The sequence below is a fragment of the Magnolia sinica genome, chromosome 17, assembly GCF_029962835.1.
Source record: "Magnolia sinica isolate HGM2019 chromosome 17, MsV1, whole genome shotgun sequence".
NCBI lineage: Eukaryota > Viridiplantae > Streptophyta > Magnoliopsida > Magnoliales > Magnoliaceae > Magnolia > Magnolia sinica.
Genome location: NC_080589.1, coordinates 65514348 through 65530684, shown reverse-complemented (window position 1 = coordinate 65530684; position 16337 = coordinate 65514348). Strand labels below are relative to the sequence as shown.

Sequence of the window (16337 nt, the reverse complement as noted above, 5' to 3'; positions counted from 1 at the left end):
GGAAGCGACGGATCGACACATATGGATAACACGATGGCCAAGGTGATGGATGCTTTTATGATCATTGTGTCACACTCCATGATGATTGACACCATTTACCTTCTCAACAACAAACAAAGTGTGTATATCGAAAGTCAATAGTAACGACGACAATAATATGGTCAATGAACGTTGAGTGGCAAAGGAAGATACAATCAACACTCTAGCGATCTATGGTCACAAATTCATTATTACAAACGAGGTGGAGATCAATGCACCGGATGAGAAGGAATGCAAAGAAAACGAAGGTAAGATTTCATTTTGTAAAGTTTAATATATGAAGAAAAAATTGATTTGACGTGTAGACCTTTAGCATGAGTTAGTATCAAAGCAAAAGAAGATACGTTAAAAAGCCAGGTCTTCTAAATATGAAAACGAGTCCAATTTTTCAAATGGAGGGGTATGATGTAGGACAAAGTTAAGGTCGATCTCATGGATGGTCAAGATTGAAAAATATTCGGGCTAGAAAGTTTGATCCAAGGGTCTAGCACACACTATAGCTTCCGATGCCATAACTTTGTGACTGATTGTCCGTTTCGCGCGTATAATAAGTCGTTGGAAAGTTATTGGTGAGTTCTACATGCTGGCAAGATTGGGTAAGACCAGTTATCAATGATCATTCTATCTTGGAATATCAGGGGTTTGAGATGAAGTGAGAAGCGAGCTCAGGTGAAAAGGTTATGTAAGAAGACTAATGTCAATATTGTCACCTTGCGAGCAACAAAGCTGCTTCACATTGATAGAGGTACCTTAGATTCTTTGTGGGGCATATCAAATAAAGATTGGATTTCGGTTCATGCAGATGGAACAGGAGGAAGTATCCTTGTTGCCTGGAACATAGATCTGTGGAAGAAATTAGATTTCTTGCAGCGGAGTTTTTCTTTATCTCTTATGTTCAGCGAGGTTGCCACAGGTTTTCAATGGGTATTTACAGGGGTCTATGGTCCTTATACTCCCACTGATAGGGATTGTCTTTGGCTCGAGCTGGATGTCGTCGGGAGCAGATGGGACGAACTATGGTGCATTGGTGGGGATTTCAATGTGGTCCGCTTTCTTCACAAGAAATCGATTGGGGGCCACGTCACTCACAGTATGAAGACCTTTGCAGACTAGGTTTCTAAGCATGAGCTCGTCGACCTTCCTCTTCAGGGGGGCTAATTTCACGGGGACAAATGGCCAGCAAAATGCTATCCTCACCCGTTTGGACAAATTTTTAGTTTATGCAGATTGGGTTGATAAATTTCCATTGGTCACTCAATGGGGGTTGCCTCGCACGGTCTCAGATCATCGGCCTATTATTTTGTAAGTCCCTCAAGAGAATTGAGGCCCAAGACCTCTTAGATTTGAGTTGGCGTGGATGGAGATTGAGGGTCTAATTGTCGATTGGTGGAAGTATTTTAAGTTAGAAGGATTTGTTGGTTTTCGCCTTTTCGAGAAGCTAAGAATGATGAAAGAATAGCTCAGATTATGGAAAAAGGAGGTTCTTAGGGCTCGGGAGGCTGAGTTTGAGGAGATGGCCAAAGAAATCCATGAGTTAGATTTGTTAGAAGAAGCAGGTAGCCTCTCGGAGGAAGGATTAAAAGGACTACCATGTCTCAGTCCTATGCTAGTAAAGCAAAGGAAGATGAAATCAAGTGGAGGCAAAGGTCTAGGCAAGTGTGGCTCAAGGAGGGGGATAAAAACACACGTTACTTTCATAACATTGCTAGTGCTCAGGCGTGATATAACCGAATTTCCAGCTTGGTTATAAACGGTGACAAAATTACTGATACGGCGAAAATTTGTGGCTCTATCGTCTCCTTCTATAAATCTTTGCTCTCTGCGGAAAACTAGCATAGACCGCGGCTCGATAATTTAGAGTTTGATTCTATATCGGAAGCAAAAGCTGCATCCCTTGAAGCTTTTTTTCGGTCAAGTCAAAGCGGCATTAGACTCCATGTTTGGGGAAAAGGTTCCCGAATCAAATGGTTTTCCTATGGCCTTCTTCCAATTATTCTGGCACGCTCTTCGCTCTGACATCATGGACTTCGTGGTCAAATTCCACGAGCGCAGTAGATTGTCTATGGAGTTAGGAGCATCATTCATTGTTCTTATTCCCAAGACCGATTGCGCAGAGCAACTTAAAAGACTTTCAACCAATCAGTCTTATAGGGGGGCCCTATAAGATCCTTGCTAGATTACCTGCGTTGCATTTCCATAGAGCCTTATCTAAGGTGATATCAAAGAACAAAGGGGTGTTTGTCCAAACATAGATAGCGAAAGCCTAGATTGGTGTACAAGTTGAATCTGGAGAAGGTGAACGATCACGTCTATTGGGGCTTTTTGGATTATATGTTGCATCATTTGGACTTTGGAGACAGGTGGAGTTGGATTAGATCCTATATTCAGATTGCTTCATTTTTTGTTATGGTCAACGGTTCTCCCCACGGTTTCTTCAAGGCTTCTCACGACCTTAAACAAGGGGATCCCCTCTCTCCTTATCTCTCTGTGGTTATTGGGGAGGCATTTAGCAAAATGATGTACAAAGCAGAGGCAGTCAATTTTGTCAACGACTTCATTGTGGCGGATGATGGTCAGACTTTTAGTACCTTGCAGTATGCCGATGACACCTTGTTATTTTGTGATGCGGATACAACATTAGTTGACAATCTTCGAAAGGTCATTATTTGTTTTGAAGCAGTGTCAAGATTAATGGTTAACATCGACAAGAGTGAGATGCTAGGGGTTCATGTCCCGCAAGAGGATCTTCTATGCTTTGCTAGGGTCTTCAGTTGTAAGATGGGCACCTTTCCTCCTACATATCTAGGCATGCCCTTGTGTATTGGGAAGACATTGATTCATCTATGGTACAAGGTTATTGAAAGGATCGAGAGGAAGCTTTCGACATGGCAGTGCAGATATATTTCCTATAAGGGAAGACTTACTCTTATTAAAGTTGTTGTATCGAACATGCCGATATGCTTCATGTCGCTCTTCAAATGCCCGGTCAAGGCGGTCGATAGACTAGAAAGGCTGAGATAGGACTTCTTCTGGAAATGGACCAATGTGGGGAAGAAGTTCCTTCTTCTCGACTGGGGAGAGGTTTGCAAACCTGTGTCTGAGGGAGTACGGGGATTAAAAGTTTGCGCGATATGAATCTCACTCTTCTCGGAAAATGGCATTGGAGATTTGACACCAAAGAGGGGAGGATGTGGAGGGAAGTTATTGCCTCCAAATATGGAGTGGTTGAGGGCGGTTGGTATGTCAAACGGTCGTCGTTATATCGAGCATTAGATATATGGAAGGGGGTCGCGACGACTGAACATCTAGTTTAAAGCAGGGTTGCCTTTGCGTTTGGGAATGGTTCTTGCATCCGCTTCTGGGTGAACATTTGGTGCGGCGATACAGCTTTTCAGGAGCTCTTTCCCATATTGGCTCTTCTTGCCTGGACCGCTTTATTTCAATGGCCAGTTGTTACTCTTTCGAGGGTAATGCGGTTGTGTGGAGCACCCCTTGTCGCAAGAACATGAATGATGTTGGGATAGCTAATTTTATCACTCTGCTAGATTTGTTGAAGTTCTTGGTCCCATCGTCGAACGATGATTGCTTGAATTGGAGAGCCCACCCTTCCAAGAGATTCATAGTCTGCTCGCAATTTTATGCAATATGTTCCACAACGCCATCTCACCCTTTCCACCACTGGTTCTATAGGGCTCATCCAAGAGTAGCAGTTTTTGTTTGGCTAGTTGGGAGAAAAAGAATCTTAACGATAGATAATTTGCAACGCAGATCCTTAATTTTGCTAAATATATGTTTGATGTGCATGAAGGATGCAAGGTCTATTGACCATTTGTTTATTCACTGCCTCGTTGCTCAGACAGTTTAGGAGTTCTTTTTCTCTGCTATGCATGTGGCCTGGGTAATGCCAGAGTCGGTGGTTGGCTGGTTGCTCTCCTGTGGGCCTGGCATGGTGTAGGATCAAGAGAGGGGAAATTAGCTTGGCGGCTGCTCATTTTGGCCGTTTTTTGGATCATTTGGAAGGAACAGAACAACTGATGCTTTCAGGATAGACACTCTTCCGTCGACGCCATGATTTGGAAGATCATTAATCTAATGTTGGGCTGGGTTCCTCATGTGGGAGCAGCTATTGCTGCGCTGTAGCTGTCCTTCTCTTCTTGTTGCCTACTATTCTTTTCTGCTTTGCGGGTTTTTTTTTAACACAATGTTGTTTCCTCATATATATATATGACCTAAATAACTTAAATAACTACCAGATAAAATCCTTACTCAAGATTAGAAGACAATAGATCAGAAATATCTATTGTGTAAAGATTGGAACCAACGTGTGAGTTTTTATCACAGAAATACCAGAGTGCATGCTGTATAAAATAAAGGATATATATAGGACTTCAAATTAGATTAGCACCTTTTACTCTTTGTTCATAAGTGTTTCGATCGCGCATCATTAAAGCTGCAGCCTCTCCATTCAACGGGTCTGATGGATTGGGATACAAAAGAAGCTGCGGAAGGAACACCTCAAAAACATTCACAAGATCTGAAAAAACAGATGCATCAAAACCCAACAACAGTCATACTAAGCCATGGCAATGGCAAACAAGTTTGCAGTTCTATATAGGTCGTATAAGTATAACATTTATATGGATGGGTGGAAGTGATAAATAAATAAATCTTCTTTACCAAACATGGGACTCCATGTCTGATTGATAACATCCAAACACACCGATCCTGACCTGAAATTTAAACCAACCAAGACAATTAGAAAGTTGCAAAATCATTTCCTAGGTAGAATAAAGCCTTCTATAAGCTACCCCACCTACAAGACCTTATGTAAGTACAGGAAGAAAAAAATTTGGCCCACCCAAACTAAAACAGCTGGCACTGAAACATCTTAACATCTAAAAACTCACATTTCATCAACGTTTGGATGATAGATCTTATTAACAAAGCCTATGGATGGAGATTTATAAGGATAAGCATCTGGCAACTCCACCCTTATCCTCCACATGCCTCCAAGATAAGGACCTATTATAATGCATCAGAGAAACTCATTTAGCAAGAGATTGAAAGTACCCACTTACAATCTACCAGTAAACTTCACAAATGCATCTGGAAATAAATAAGTAATCAATGTTCCTATATTTTTAACTGAGGAATAATTGCAACGGATCACAAAAAGCTTTACACATTGTCTGTGTCAAACATCAAGATTATGAAGTTTAGATTTGCCAACATGTCCCTAAAAATAGTTAAATAATATAGTGGAGATGTGTCTATGGAGTGTTGTATGATCACCACATGCCTATGAGTGTTTTCATAAGACAGATATTCGATCAGCTATGCTATATGGTGTGGAGTGTTGGACAGAAGGTAGCATGACAATAGAATGAGTATTGCAGAGGTAAGGATGTTGACATGCCCGTATGGGAAGACTAGAAAGTATCTAATTAAAAATGAGGTCATCGAACCTGAAAGTAGAAACACCAAAAAAATACACCATCTTTAAAATTTCCTAGAACAGAACTACTTGCATTGCATAACCATTATTGTCTTCTTTGTCATACAGAAACACGCACAGAGACAAAGGAAAGCCCACAAGAAATGTTGATTCTCAACCACGGGAGGGAAGGGAACATCATAAACGCTATAGAATCTTCTAATTTGATGGACTAGGATTTCTAGGAGGGAGGGGATTTCTCAAGGGCTAGAGGTAGACAAAGAGAAATGTCTTAAACCAAAGCCCTACACATATATTTATTGACTGCCATCCTAGAGAAATCCCAATTAAAGACCAACTTCAGTATCTCATGGTGACAATGAAGTGTAATGAATTACCACACTCCGTCCTAATAAGCAAACCCAATATACACCCTCCAATCAAGTAAATCCAGTATGTGACCTCTGAGACTATAATCCTTCCTAGGGGATATCACATCAAATCCATAAGTGGACCAAAAACGATTCGTCCCAATCTCCAACCGTTTGTCATAGATCATTGATCTAATCACACTCAATTAGGCACGTTTGATTCCATTTGTGCATGTGCACAAATCCTAATGCTTCAATCATGACACGTACTTATCTAGTTTCGAGATTGAACAGATTCTATCTTCAAAAACTTGACTTGGTCACACTTAATCGAGCATGTTTGATTCTATCTGTACATGCACACAAATTCCAATGCTCCGATCATGATGCATGTTTATCTACTTTTAAGATCCGGTGCCTTTGACACTGTCCATCATCACCATTGCATGATCATCTATGATCTTCTTCTCACCCATCTCCATGACCTAATCATGATTTGACAGCTTTCCTAGTTTGCTTATAACCCAATCAAATTTGTGCGCCTAGCCTCGAGAATGCATACCAAAGTAGAATCACTTCATCTCAAGCCAAGTAGCATAGATAATTAAGGACACAAGTGTAAAACAACCATTTACTCTAAAAGCTTAAGCTGTCAGAGTGTGGTGTATCAATATATATCAAGGGACTTTATCATTCCAACACCCCCCTACACATTTGGGATGGGAACTTTGCACGGAAACATACTAACAAGGGTGGAGGGACACTCACACCATAAATAGGCCGAGCTTAATTTCCTGGACCCTGGGCCGGACCTGATTTTCAGGACCCCCCATGAGAGAATAATATATTAGCGAGGCATATTTGCTGCTCTTAAGATTCGAACATAGGACCTTCCGCTCTGATACCAAGTAGAGAATGGTTTAATGATAATAATGTGATCTCACAACACGTGTAGCTCAATTTACACATCGTGAATGATCAAGCAATCGTCGTCTACACGATCATCACGTGGGATCCAACCGATCGACAATGATCCATCTCCGCTATAACATATCGGATTACATGATTTGATTGGTTAAGGAACCAACGTGCCGATCTCTATGAGTTGTCATCCTAATCATCTCATAAATCAGGGTGGAGGTACTTCTCATATGTATCTTGCATCTGTGCATACCTACACAATGGTCTACGCCGTTCAAGAGGCGGACCAAGCCTTAATCAATGATTGTTGGCACACCTCATCATAGAGGCCAATGTGAATATATGTGTGCATACATTATCATGAAAGAATACATCCATGCATATGAACTCAAACATTGCAAAATCTCAATACAATCCGATGAATAAATATGTACACGCACCAATAATGGTCTAATGGGCCGGACAAAGTCTAACAAAACCAACCAAACCAGTAAGGATGTTGAGATGGATGTATAAAAACAGTTAAAAATTAGGTCATCAGAGGCAACCTATTAGTCGTCCTAAGGAGAGAGACAATAACAGAGAGCGAATTGAGATAGTTCGGTCATATGCAATGAAAATCATAAATGGCTCCGATAAAGATGGAATATTGATTAAGATTGAAAGAATACAGATTGATTACTAACCCCACCCGTTCCGAGATCGGAACAAGCAGGGGCTCCAAAGTGCCACCATGATGTATGGGTTTTATCCACACCATCCATCAATTTTGCCATATCATTTTGGGGTATAAGCACAAAAATGAGGCAAATACAAGGCTCAAGTTGACCACACAGTGGGGATTAAACACTTACAATTGAAAACTCCTTGGGGGCCACAGAAGTTTTGGATCAAGCTTATATTTGTGTTTTCACTTCATCGAAGTCCATGTGACTTTATGAAGGTTTCTACGATGGGTGTTATCACTTACAACTAAAAACTCCTTGGGGGCCACAAAAGTTTTGGATCAAGCTTATATTTGTGTTTTCACTTCATCGAAGTCCATGTGACTTTATGAAGGTTTCTACGATGGGTGTTATCACTTGTGATTCCTATGGTGTGTTCCACTTGAGCACTGGATCTACCTCATTTTTGGGCTTATACCCCAAAATGATATGGAAAAATGGATGGACGATCTGGATAAAACCCATACATCACGGTGACTCCTCAGAGCCCTTGCCCATTCAAAACTCATGACGGGTGGGGCAATACCCAATCCACACTCGGATTGAAGGACCTAACAAGAGGATGAAAGGAAGACCTTAGTGGACTTGGATTGAGATTGTGAGAAGGGATCAGAGAGATCAGAACGCTACTTTTAAACCAAAAAAAAAAAAAAAAATCTTTACTAGAAATATGGAATTGAGAAAAAAAAAAAAAGACAGAAAGGGAGGGGATATAGGCTTGTACACCCATCAATAAATACAACAAAACCACAATGAAAAACCCCATGCAAAAAAACATAAACCAAAATCATCAAATACAGGAGGAACGGAGGCCAATCTAATCCCCAAAAACATTCTGCCAAACGATCAAAGGAAGTTGCTCACTCGAAAAGAAAACCAATGATCAAAGAGTGTCGCAAGCATCGTTTTGCTAGTAAATAGGCTTTAGAGTTCCCCTCTCGAAAAATGTGATGATTATGGAGATTCATAACGACCAGAGAGCCTTTATAATTGCCCACTAGTCCCACAACTGCTTGGGAGGTTACCATTCAACCAGTAATCTACCATGATTATTAGAGTCAGATTCTACCATAAGCTCAACATGACCATGTTGAAAACGTCTTTGTAGCCCGTAAAGGAGTGATCTAATTTTTGTCTCAAAGTTTATACACATACCAAAGGACATACAAGCAAAGATACATCGACCAAACACATCATGCGGAATGCCTCCACCTCCTACAAGATTAGGGTTCCCTCTAGATGCACTATCAATGTTTAATTTAAGCTGCCCCGATGGAGGAATCCAACGAACAATCAACACACTATGGGGTTGCGCTACTATAGCACTAGTTCCTAAAAATCGCATACACATTTGATCATAAGAGGAAGCAGAAGAAGCAAACAACCAATCATTACTCACCATCTGAAGCGAAAAATTGATTTTATTAATAATCTGACAAGTTTTGAGCATTTCATCCCTTACCAAGGATCAGTGCTTTAAAAAAATGTATTCTATATAGCATGGCGAAGCTTTTTTGCTACGTAACGCATAAAAATAGAGCCAAACCCTCTGTAGTGTACACTGTTTTGGGTGTTGCGTACACTATACGCTAAGTGGCATAGAGCATAGGTAGCACGTGCTACATGGTACTTCAGTTTTATAGCTTAAAAGGATCAGTGCTTTAAAAAAATGTATTCTATAGAGCATGGCGAAGCTTTTTTGCTACGTAACGCATAAAAATAGAGCCAAACCCTCTGTAGTGTACACTGTTTTGGGTGTTGCGTACACTATACGCTAAGTGGCATATAGCATAGGTAGCATGTGCTACATGGTACTTCAGTTTTATAGCTTAAAAGGCTTAGGTTATAAGTGCACAAATTTTACGTTTAGCACCAATTTTAAGATGGTGGCGACCCATCCTCCTCACTTGTGGCACAGATGCCTAACTATCTCGACCATCCAAACTATGGTTCCCTCGGTGGATTGAGTATATCTCTAGAACTATACCTATCAAGCAATCCCAACCATCTGAACAACTATGCCAAGTCCAAGGTTGTAGAGCTACAACCATTTTTAAATTGTGTGAAACTAACACACAAGTCTATCCTCGACAAAACATAAGGTTTTTGAAATAATGCATCAAAAGCCCTAATACTTCAACCGCACATCAGTGCCATCCCAACATTTTGGCCTTTTGATTCTCTCAGTCAACACATACATTCAAGATGATTTATCCGATAATTTGGCCTTTGGAGAAGATCATTTAGCTAAATTTTCAAGGGCATTAGAGCCAAAACAAGGGAGAAGATTGAGTTTCCCCCTTTTCACATTTGTAAGGCTATGGAGCTTGAAGTTTTCATTTCTCTTTAGTTTGATTAGATCTCTTTTAAAGCTCAAGAGAGGTATGTTCTTGCCTGGAGAAAACTTCCTACGCAATATTGTAGAATAAGCTTGTTCTACAACGCTTTTTGTGTGGGGCTTGTTGTGGTGTGTGTACGGCAAGACATCCAACCTGTCCAACCCATCAAGGTCGATCCAACCATCATGTGGGGCACCATATGAATTTGGAGGGTTTTGGGCAGTAGCCCATTGTTTTCTATGGAGTGGACCACCTACCTGAATAGGCCAAGCGCATCCCATTATTACAGTTAGGCTCACTTGATGCATGGGTTGGATGGCATACACACAACACACTAGGAGTTGCATAACTTTTTCACATTTAGTGGCTGTTTGAATTTGGGTAAAGTTGTGTCCCAACTAGTACTCATGGACAAGTATAGATGCACATGGTTTGTCAACCTCCTTGTGCATGGGAACCAATGCACTTTTTGACGAGTAGTCATGGATACATGACCGTTTGATTATGGATTGGGTGTCTCTGGTGAGAAGTAGATCTACTTGACAATGACACTTTATAGTTTCAATGCACATAAGGATCATTTTTATCCATGCACATGAACATGTTTCAATGTGCCACATGTTTACCTGTACGAGCTCAAGCATCCCACATGTGCATATGTGCCACCATCAATCTTTGAGCACTAATGTGTCAAATGTGCACATGTACATGTGTTAGTGTGCCCCGAACCAAATTTTAATGTTCCCACATGTGCCACGGTCTACCCGACCTATGATCCAAGGTGTTCGACAAACAAGGAACGGAACAACTAATCAACAACAGCATGACCATGACTACCGAGCATTCAACGTTGTCAAATGTGATTGCATATGCGCATATATGTGAAGAGATCACATATGCCATGATGGCATATGCAATCCTAGCATTTATGCCATGGCATATTTTACTATGCGATGAATGTGCAATCACATATTGCCCAACGGGACCCTTTTTTTACTTTTTTTTTTGCAATTTCAGTTACTTTTGCCTATAAATAGGCACTCAAATCCCACATTTTCCTCTCTCTCTCTCTCTCTCTCTCTCTCTCTCTCTCTCTCTCATCTCTTTATCTTTGAAGTTTTTAATAATTAATCATCTATAAATGTATCTTGTCAATTGTTTTATTAAAATTTATGTAAATATTAATAAACTATATAACTTGAAATACTCAAATTACAATGAAATAAGTAAAATAAGCTATCCAATCACTTTGACTAATTAGGCAAAATTTCCCTAATTTTTCAGATTTTTTTTCCCAAATTTTCCCTTTTTCATTTTTTATTTTTCAAAAATAAAAATAAAAAAATTGACAACATTGCGAGTCTTGACAACAAGCTATGGATTACTAGTTATAACACAACTTTGCCCAATTCCAAGTAGGCCCTTAGCCACTTAGGACACTTGTTGTGATTTTTTTTTTTCACTAAAACTTACAAAAATAATTATTTGTGTTTGTCTAGTGATACTTGTTAGTCTTTTTGATGATTTATGATATTTATTATGTGTTGTTATTTTTCAAGCATACTTTTTCTAGATCTCTTGTTCTTTTTTCTTTTTTTTTTCTTTTTTTCTTTTTTTTTTGGTTGCTATTTTTATCTTTATTTTTACTATTTTCCTATTATTTTAACTAAAAGCCTAGAAGTAATGTGCAGGTTAAGGCTTATGCTATGAATTTTCAAGGGGTGAATGTTATTATTTCTCTCATTGTTTACCGTATCGATGTCGCGTTATGTATCGCACCCTTGGAATGCACATGTATCAGTTATGGCATGAAATATATCGTTTATATTGGGTAATGTATCGTACTTTTTCGGAAATATGGGAAAACATTGGGAAATTGGTCAAATTTTTTAATGAAACTTTAGGGATTGTTAAAAAAGACCTTAATACACAATTTTAAATCATCACATCACAACAAAAGTGCACATAATAGGTTTCCTTTGTATAGGGTCCTAAGCTATGCGTTATCTGACTGAACTTGATGTAACTATAATCAAAGTGAATTCATAATAGTTATAAATGTAAGAAGACATTTATGGAAACACAACCTACTGTGAAAATGTATGTGATGATGATTTCATCAAACACTCCTAAATACTATGAAAATAGACTCAATTGAACGCTGCTAGAAGTGAAATTTTGAAAAAAAAAAAAAAATTTTAAAAAATCATATTTTAATAAATTTTTATTATTCTTTAATTATAAATTATTATTTTTCAAAAATTACAAAAACTTCGTGAATTAGTAGATTAGACCTCATATGTGTTTAATTTAATTTGTATTTGGAGTGTAAGATTGCAACCAATTTAGGAGAAATTGGGCAAATTTCAAATTTTCCCCAATTTCCCAAAATTGGACCACCTACCCTCAAATCTCGAAATCGATGGTTCAAATTCTTGATTTTTCATGCAAAACATGAAGAATCAGGAATTTCTAACCTTTTGACACTGATTTTGTATGATTTATACACCGAAAATGGATCAAAATGCAAAAAACACTTACTGAATGAGAATCGGCCCCAAATCCAGAAAAAATTTTATTTGGCTTTGAAATCTACATTTTTCTCCCAAAAGATTGCAAAGGATGGACCAAAATCCACTTGTGATCTATTTGAAAGAGAAGATTGAAGGAAAAAGTGGAAAAATGACTTATAATGGATTTTTAGACAAAGTAGGTACAGCTCCTGTCAGGTGTCGACAATATCTATCGATATCGTAGATAACGAGGATTTTTTCAAAGAGAAGTTCGTCGATATGTCACGATACATTGCGATATCAGCAATACATTGATGATACAATGTGATACATTGACTGATACCAAGGAATTGAGACATTCCAGCCTAGTTTCGTATGGCCCATGTGTGATACCAATAATATTAGCCGATATTATCGGTACTGTAATCACTGGTTTCTTTAGTCATAACTACCATGCATCAATCATGAAGATAAACAGGAAAAAAACACTTGCCTGGCATTCCAATCATAGACAGTTTGATTACCATGCCAATGCACTGGATACTTCCACCTCCTCACCCTTTTAAGCAGTATTCAATGGAGCCTTTGATGCTCTGGAATGTGAGTGGATTAGGGGACCAAGAGTTGCTATAAAATTGCTCATTCAAGTCTTTTCCATCATAGGACTCTTAAAGCCCTCCATCTCCACACGTGTTTTGTGTAAGAAATCCATTTAACTTCATTCTCTCCCCACATGACTTGAGAGATAAGGTACACCAAAGCCCTACAATTCATGCATATAACCACTTTAGAACAGGGCCCATTGTCAGCTCAATCTTGAAAATCCGAACCATCCAAATCCTTACCTAGATACAAGTGCCTCGAGTGGCCCCATTGAAGACATTGCTAACATTCTCTCACTTGTGACACTTGCAAGACGGTGATATACAATGGATAAGATATATCTAGAACATACTTTATGAGCTCAAACCTTTAACATATACTTATTACATATCCCAAGTACTACCCTAAATAATCTAGTCCATTAAAACTAATGATAAGGGACCAAGGCATTTGTCAATACATTTATCGAAGTGGGATTAGGCATGATCATAGATATAAGCACTCTTAGCAACACAAATCACCTTAAAATGAACATGTGGTATAGAAATTGCAAGGTAGTCCTACCATCTCTACTAAGAGATGCCTTATGCCTCAAAGTGCCAAACTATTTTGTTCATTCGATTTAAACAAGCCCATGAAACGATATTATGATAATAAGCATAAAAAATATGATGCCATAAACTAGAATCGTCAATCGAATTGAATGAATTAGAGTGTGATCAAAATTGAAATGTTTGTATCCCGTAAACTCCCACTAATGAAATACATCATGAGTGCTAATCACTCCCATACAGCTCACGGACTCTTTAAAAGACTTAGGAGGTAAGCCCTTTATTAGTGGGTCCACAACCATCAGCTTCATGCTAATGTGTTCCAAAGATACTTAACCATCCTGAATCTCCTCCTTCACGACCAGAAACGACCTAGATGAACTTTTGTTGTTGTTAGAAAGAACATTGCAGCAGTATTATCACAATAGATCATCGGCGGTGATGGAACTAAATCCATAATCTAAAGCCCTAAGATGAAATTCTACACCCACAATACCTGAAATGTGGCCATGTAGCTGGCAATAAACTCCACTTCCTTTGTGGATGAAGTTGTAATCGTATGCTTTGTACCATTCATAAAACAACTCCCCTACCCATCAATGAAAAGACCATGGTGTGTCATAAAGGCCGTTACGGGGCCATAAAGGCCATTATGTAAAGGTAACAGTAACCATTAACGTTACGAGGTCGTAAAGGCTGTAACAATCGTTACGAAAAAAATAACTCGTAGCCCGTTATGCATTCTGTAAAGGTCATACCGCCCCGTAATGGACCGTTACGGGGCCAATACAGGTTTTTTGGATTTATTTATTTTTAAAAGGTCGTAACAGCCCATAACAGCCGTTACACCGCGTATCATAAAGGTAACGGTGGTCGCCGTTATGGCCACCGTTACCGTTACAAAATACCTTGGAAAAGATGCAACCAAGCCAACAAAGGCACCCAATCCAAAAGGAACTAATAGACTTGACTAACAACCTCCAAAGCCAAACAACGCCAATTCCAAAAGCAGCGGCATTCCTCTCACTCCAAAGTGACCAACTAACCGCCAACAGAGCAACCCTCCATTTAGGCTTAGCCTTACCCCTTGACCCATCAAGGTCCAATTAATATAAGGTATCTACTAACGAGCCACAAGACTGATTATATCTAAACCACATGACAACACAAACTTTCCATTTCCAAAGGAAAATAAATAACCTTGATTCCTTTGGAAATGGAAATGCACCTAATGGAAGGTACATAAAGAACGTTATCAAGGTCCAAATAAACTTCTAATTGTAACTTTGACCTATAACCCCTATAGCCTTAATCTTTATCTAAGTGTCATTGTTCATCATCAGTGTTCGAAATATCTGTATCACTACAAGTTTCGCTGGTTGGGAATACAGAAACAATATCGATATCGCTGATAACTGGAAATGTGGGAAAACATTGGGAAAACAATGGAAGTTTTCACTAAAACTCCAGGAGAAGCCAAAATATACAAATTTTCATATTAGGTATCAAAAAATTGTAAAAAGAATGCATACATAACAAGTTTTCATTTAATGGAGTCCTAAAAACATTGGCACTCGTAAGAAATCAGTCTAACCATCCCATCTATCCATCCAACTATCCCATCTATCCATCCAACCTTCCATCCAAACATCCATTGATATTTCAGAATATCGACAACACACGACATTTCATCGAGAAATCGTCGACAATTGGAAAGGAGGCAAAAGATTGTGGTCTCGATATAGCCCGTGTTATGATAATGATAATATCGTGATATTATTGTCGACAAAATTGAACATTGCATACAATTGTGCGCCCATAAAAAATTGAAATGAAATTTTTTAAATAAACAATCTTTTGATGATATTATCGAAATATTGTCGTTTTTTCCTTCTTTTTTATGACGACATGGTGTCTCTGCCTCTTTAAGGCAAGACTATTCCCTGCAAATGCACGCAATCACCCGCCAACCACGTACATCGGGTAATCCACGGGGAGGGGAATCGAACTCGTTTTTGTAGGGAGCAAACCCACGACCAACGCCATTTACCCAAACCCGTGACATGTTATCGAAATATTGTCGTTACACTAGCAATACCAACGACAACTGAAATGTACACTATTGAAAATATTGGTGATGATATCAATAAATTGGCAATACAAGCAACACTTGGAATTTACACGGTCGAAAATATTGGCAATATCGAGACATTAGAGAGTGATACACCTAAATTTCTAATACTACCAGTATTATTAGTATCGCTACCGATGTTATTGGTATCGTCGAGCTAGAGATACGAATAATAACAGGGATATTTTGATAATATCCGGGATACTTCAAACAATGCTCATCATGACGCAAAGCTCCGGATCAATGGGCTACCAGCTCTTGATAAACCCTTGAATGAAACTTGAAACGTGAATGGTGGCTCTTGAATTGATCCACCCTGAATTTTCAAGTACATCAATTAGATTTGATTTAAAATAGGCAAGCACATTATCCTAATATTTCACTAATGGTTCCCTTTCATGGATATGACCCTATAGATACTGACCTTTTAAATAATTATAGAGAGAGAGAGAGAGAGAGAGACCTTATAGATGGATTTGCATGGTATTAGTTACTTCGGATAAATTAACCCATCCTGGTCTATAGTATACTTACCTTTACGAATGGAATGTACCATAATCTCAATGGTCTCCTTCCACTTTTGGAAGTAGAACCAAAATAAAAAAGTAGAATGTGTTTAGTATCGGAGATTACGGACGAGACAAGTATAACTATGAATTTGCGATAAATAGGTTAAATGCTCACATTAGGAAATATAAAAGACTTTATGT

The 16337-nt window shown here is 38.8% G+C and overlaps 1 protein-coding gene and 1 long non-coding RNA gene across 2 annotated transcripts in view; both read right to left on the bottom strand.

Annotated features, from left to right (window-relative positions):
* LOC131230337 (ubiquitin-conjugating enzyme E2-23 kDa-like) overlaps window positions 1-16337 on the bottom strand; it is a 47628-nt gene that overhangs the window by 25400 nt on the left and 5891 nt on the right. The window contains exons 3-5 of the mRNA XM_058226207.1: window positions 4947-5061; window positions 4717-4769; window positions 4445-4573 (exon numbers count right to left, since the gene is read on the bottom strand). Coding sequence (XP_058082190.1) covers window positions 4445-4573; window positions 4717-4769; window positions 4947-5061 — 297 coding nt within the window. The remainder of the gene's footprint in view (window positions 1-4444; window positions 4574-4716; window positions 4770-4946; window positions 5062-16337) is intronic.
* LOC131230338 (uncharacterized) lies at window positions 11408-16059 on the bottom strand. Its single transcript, XR_009163986.1, has 2 exons — window positions 13188-16059; window positions 11408-13105 (listed from the first exon to the last, which is right to left on the bottom strand). It is a non-coding gene; the product is annotated as an uncharacterized LOC131230338 (long non-coding RNA).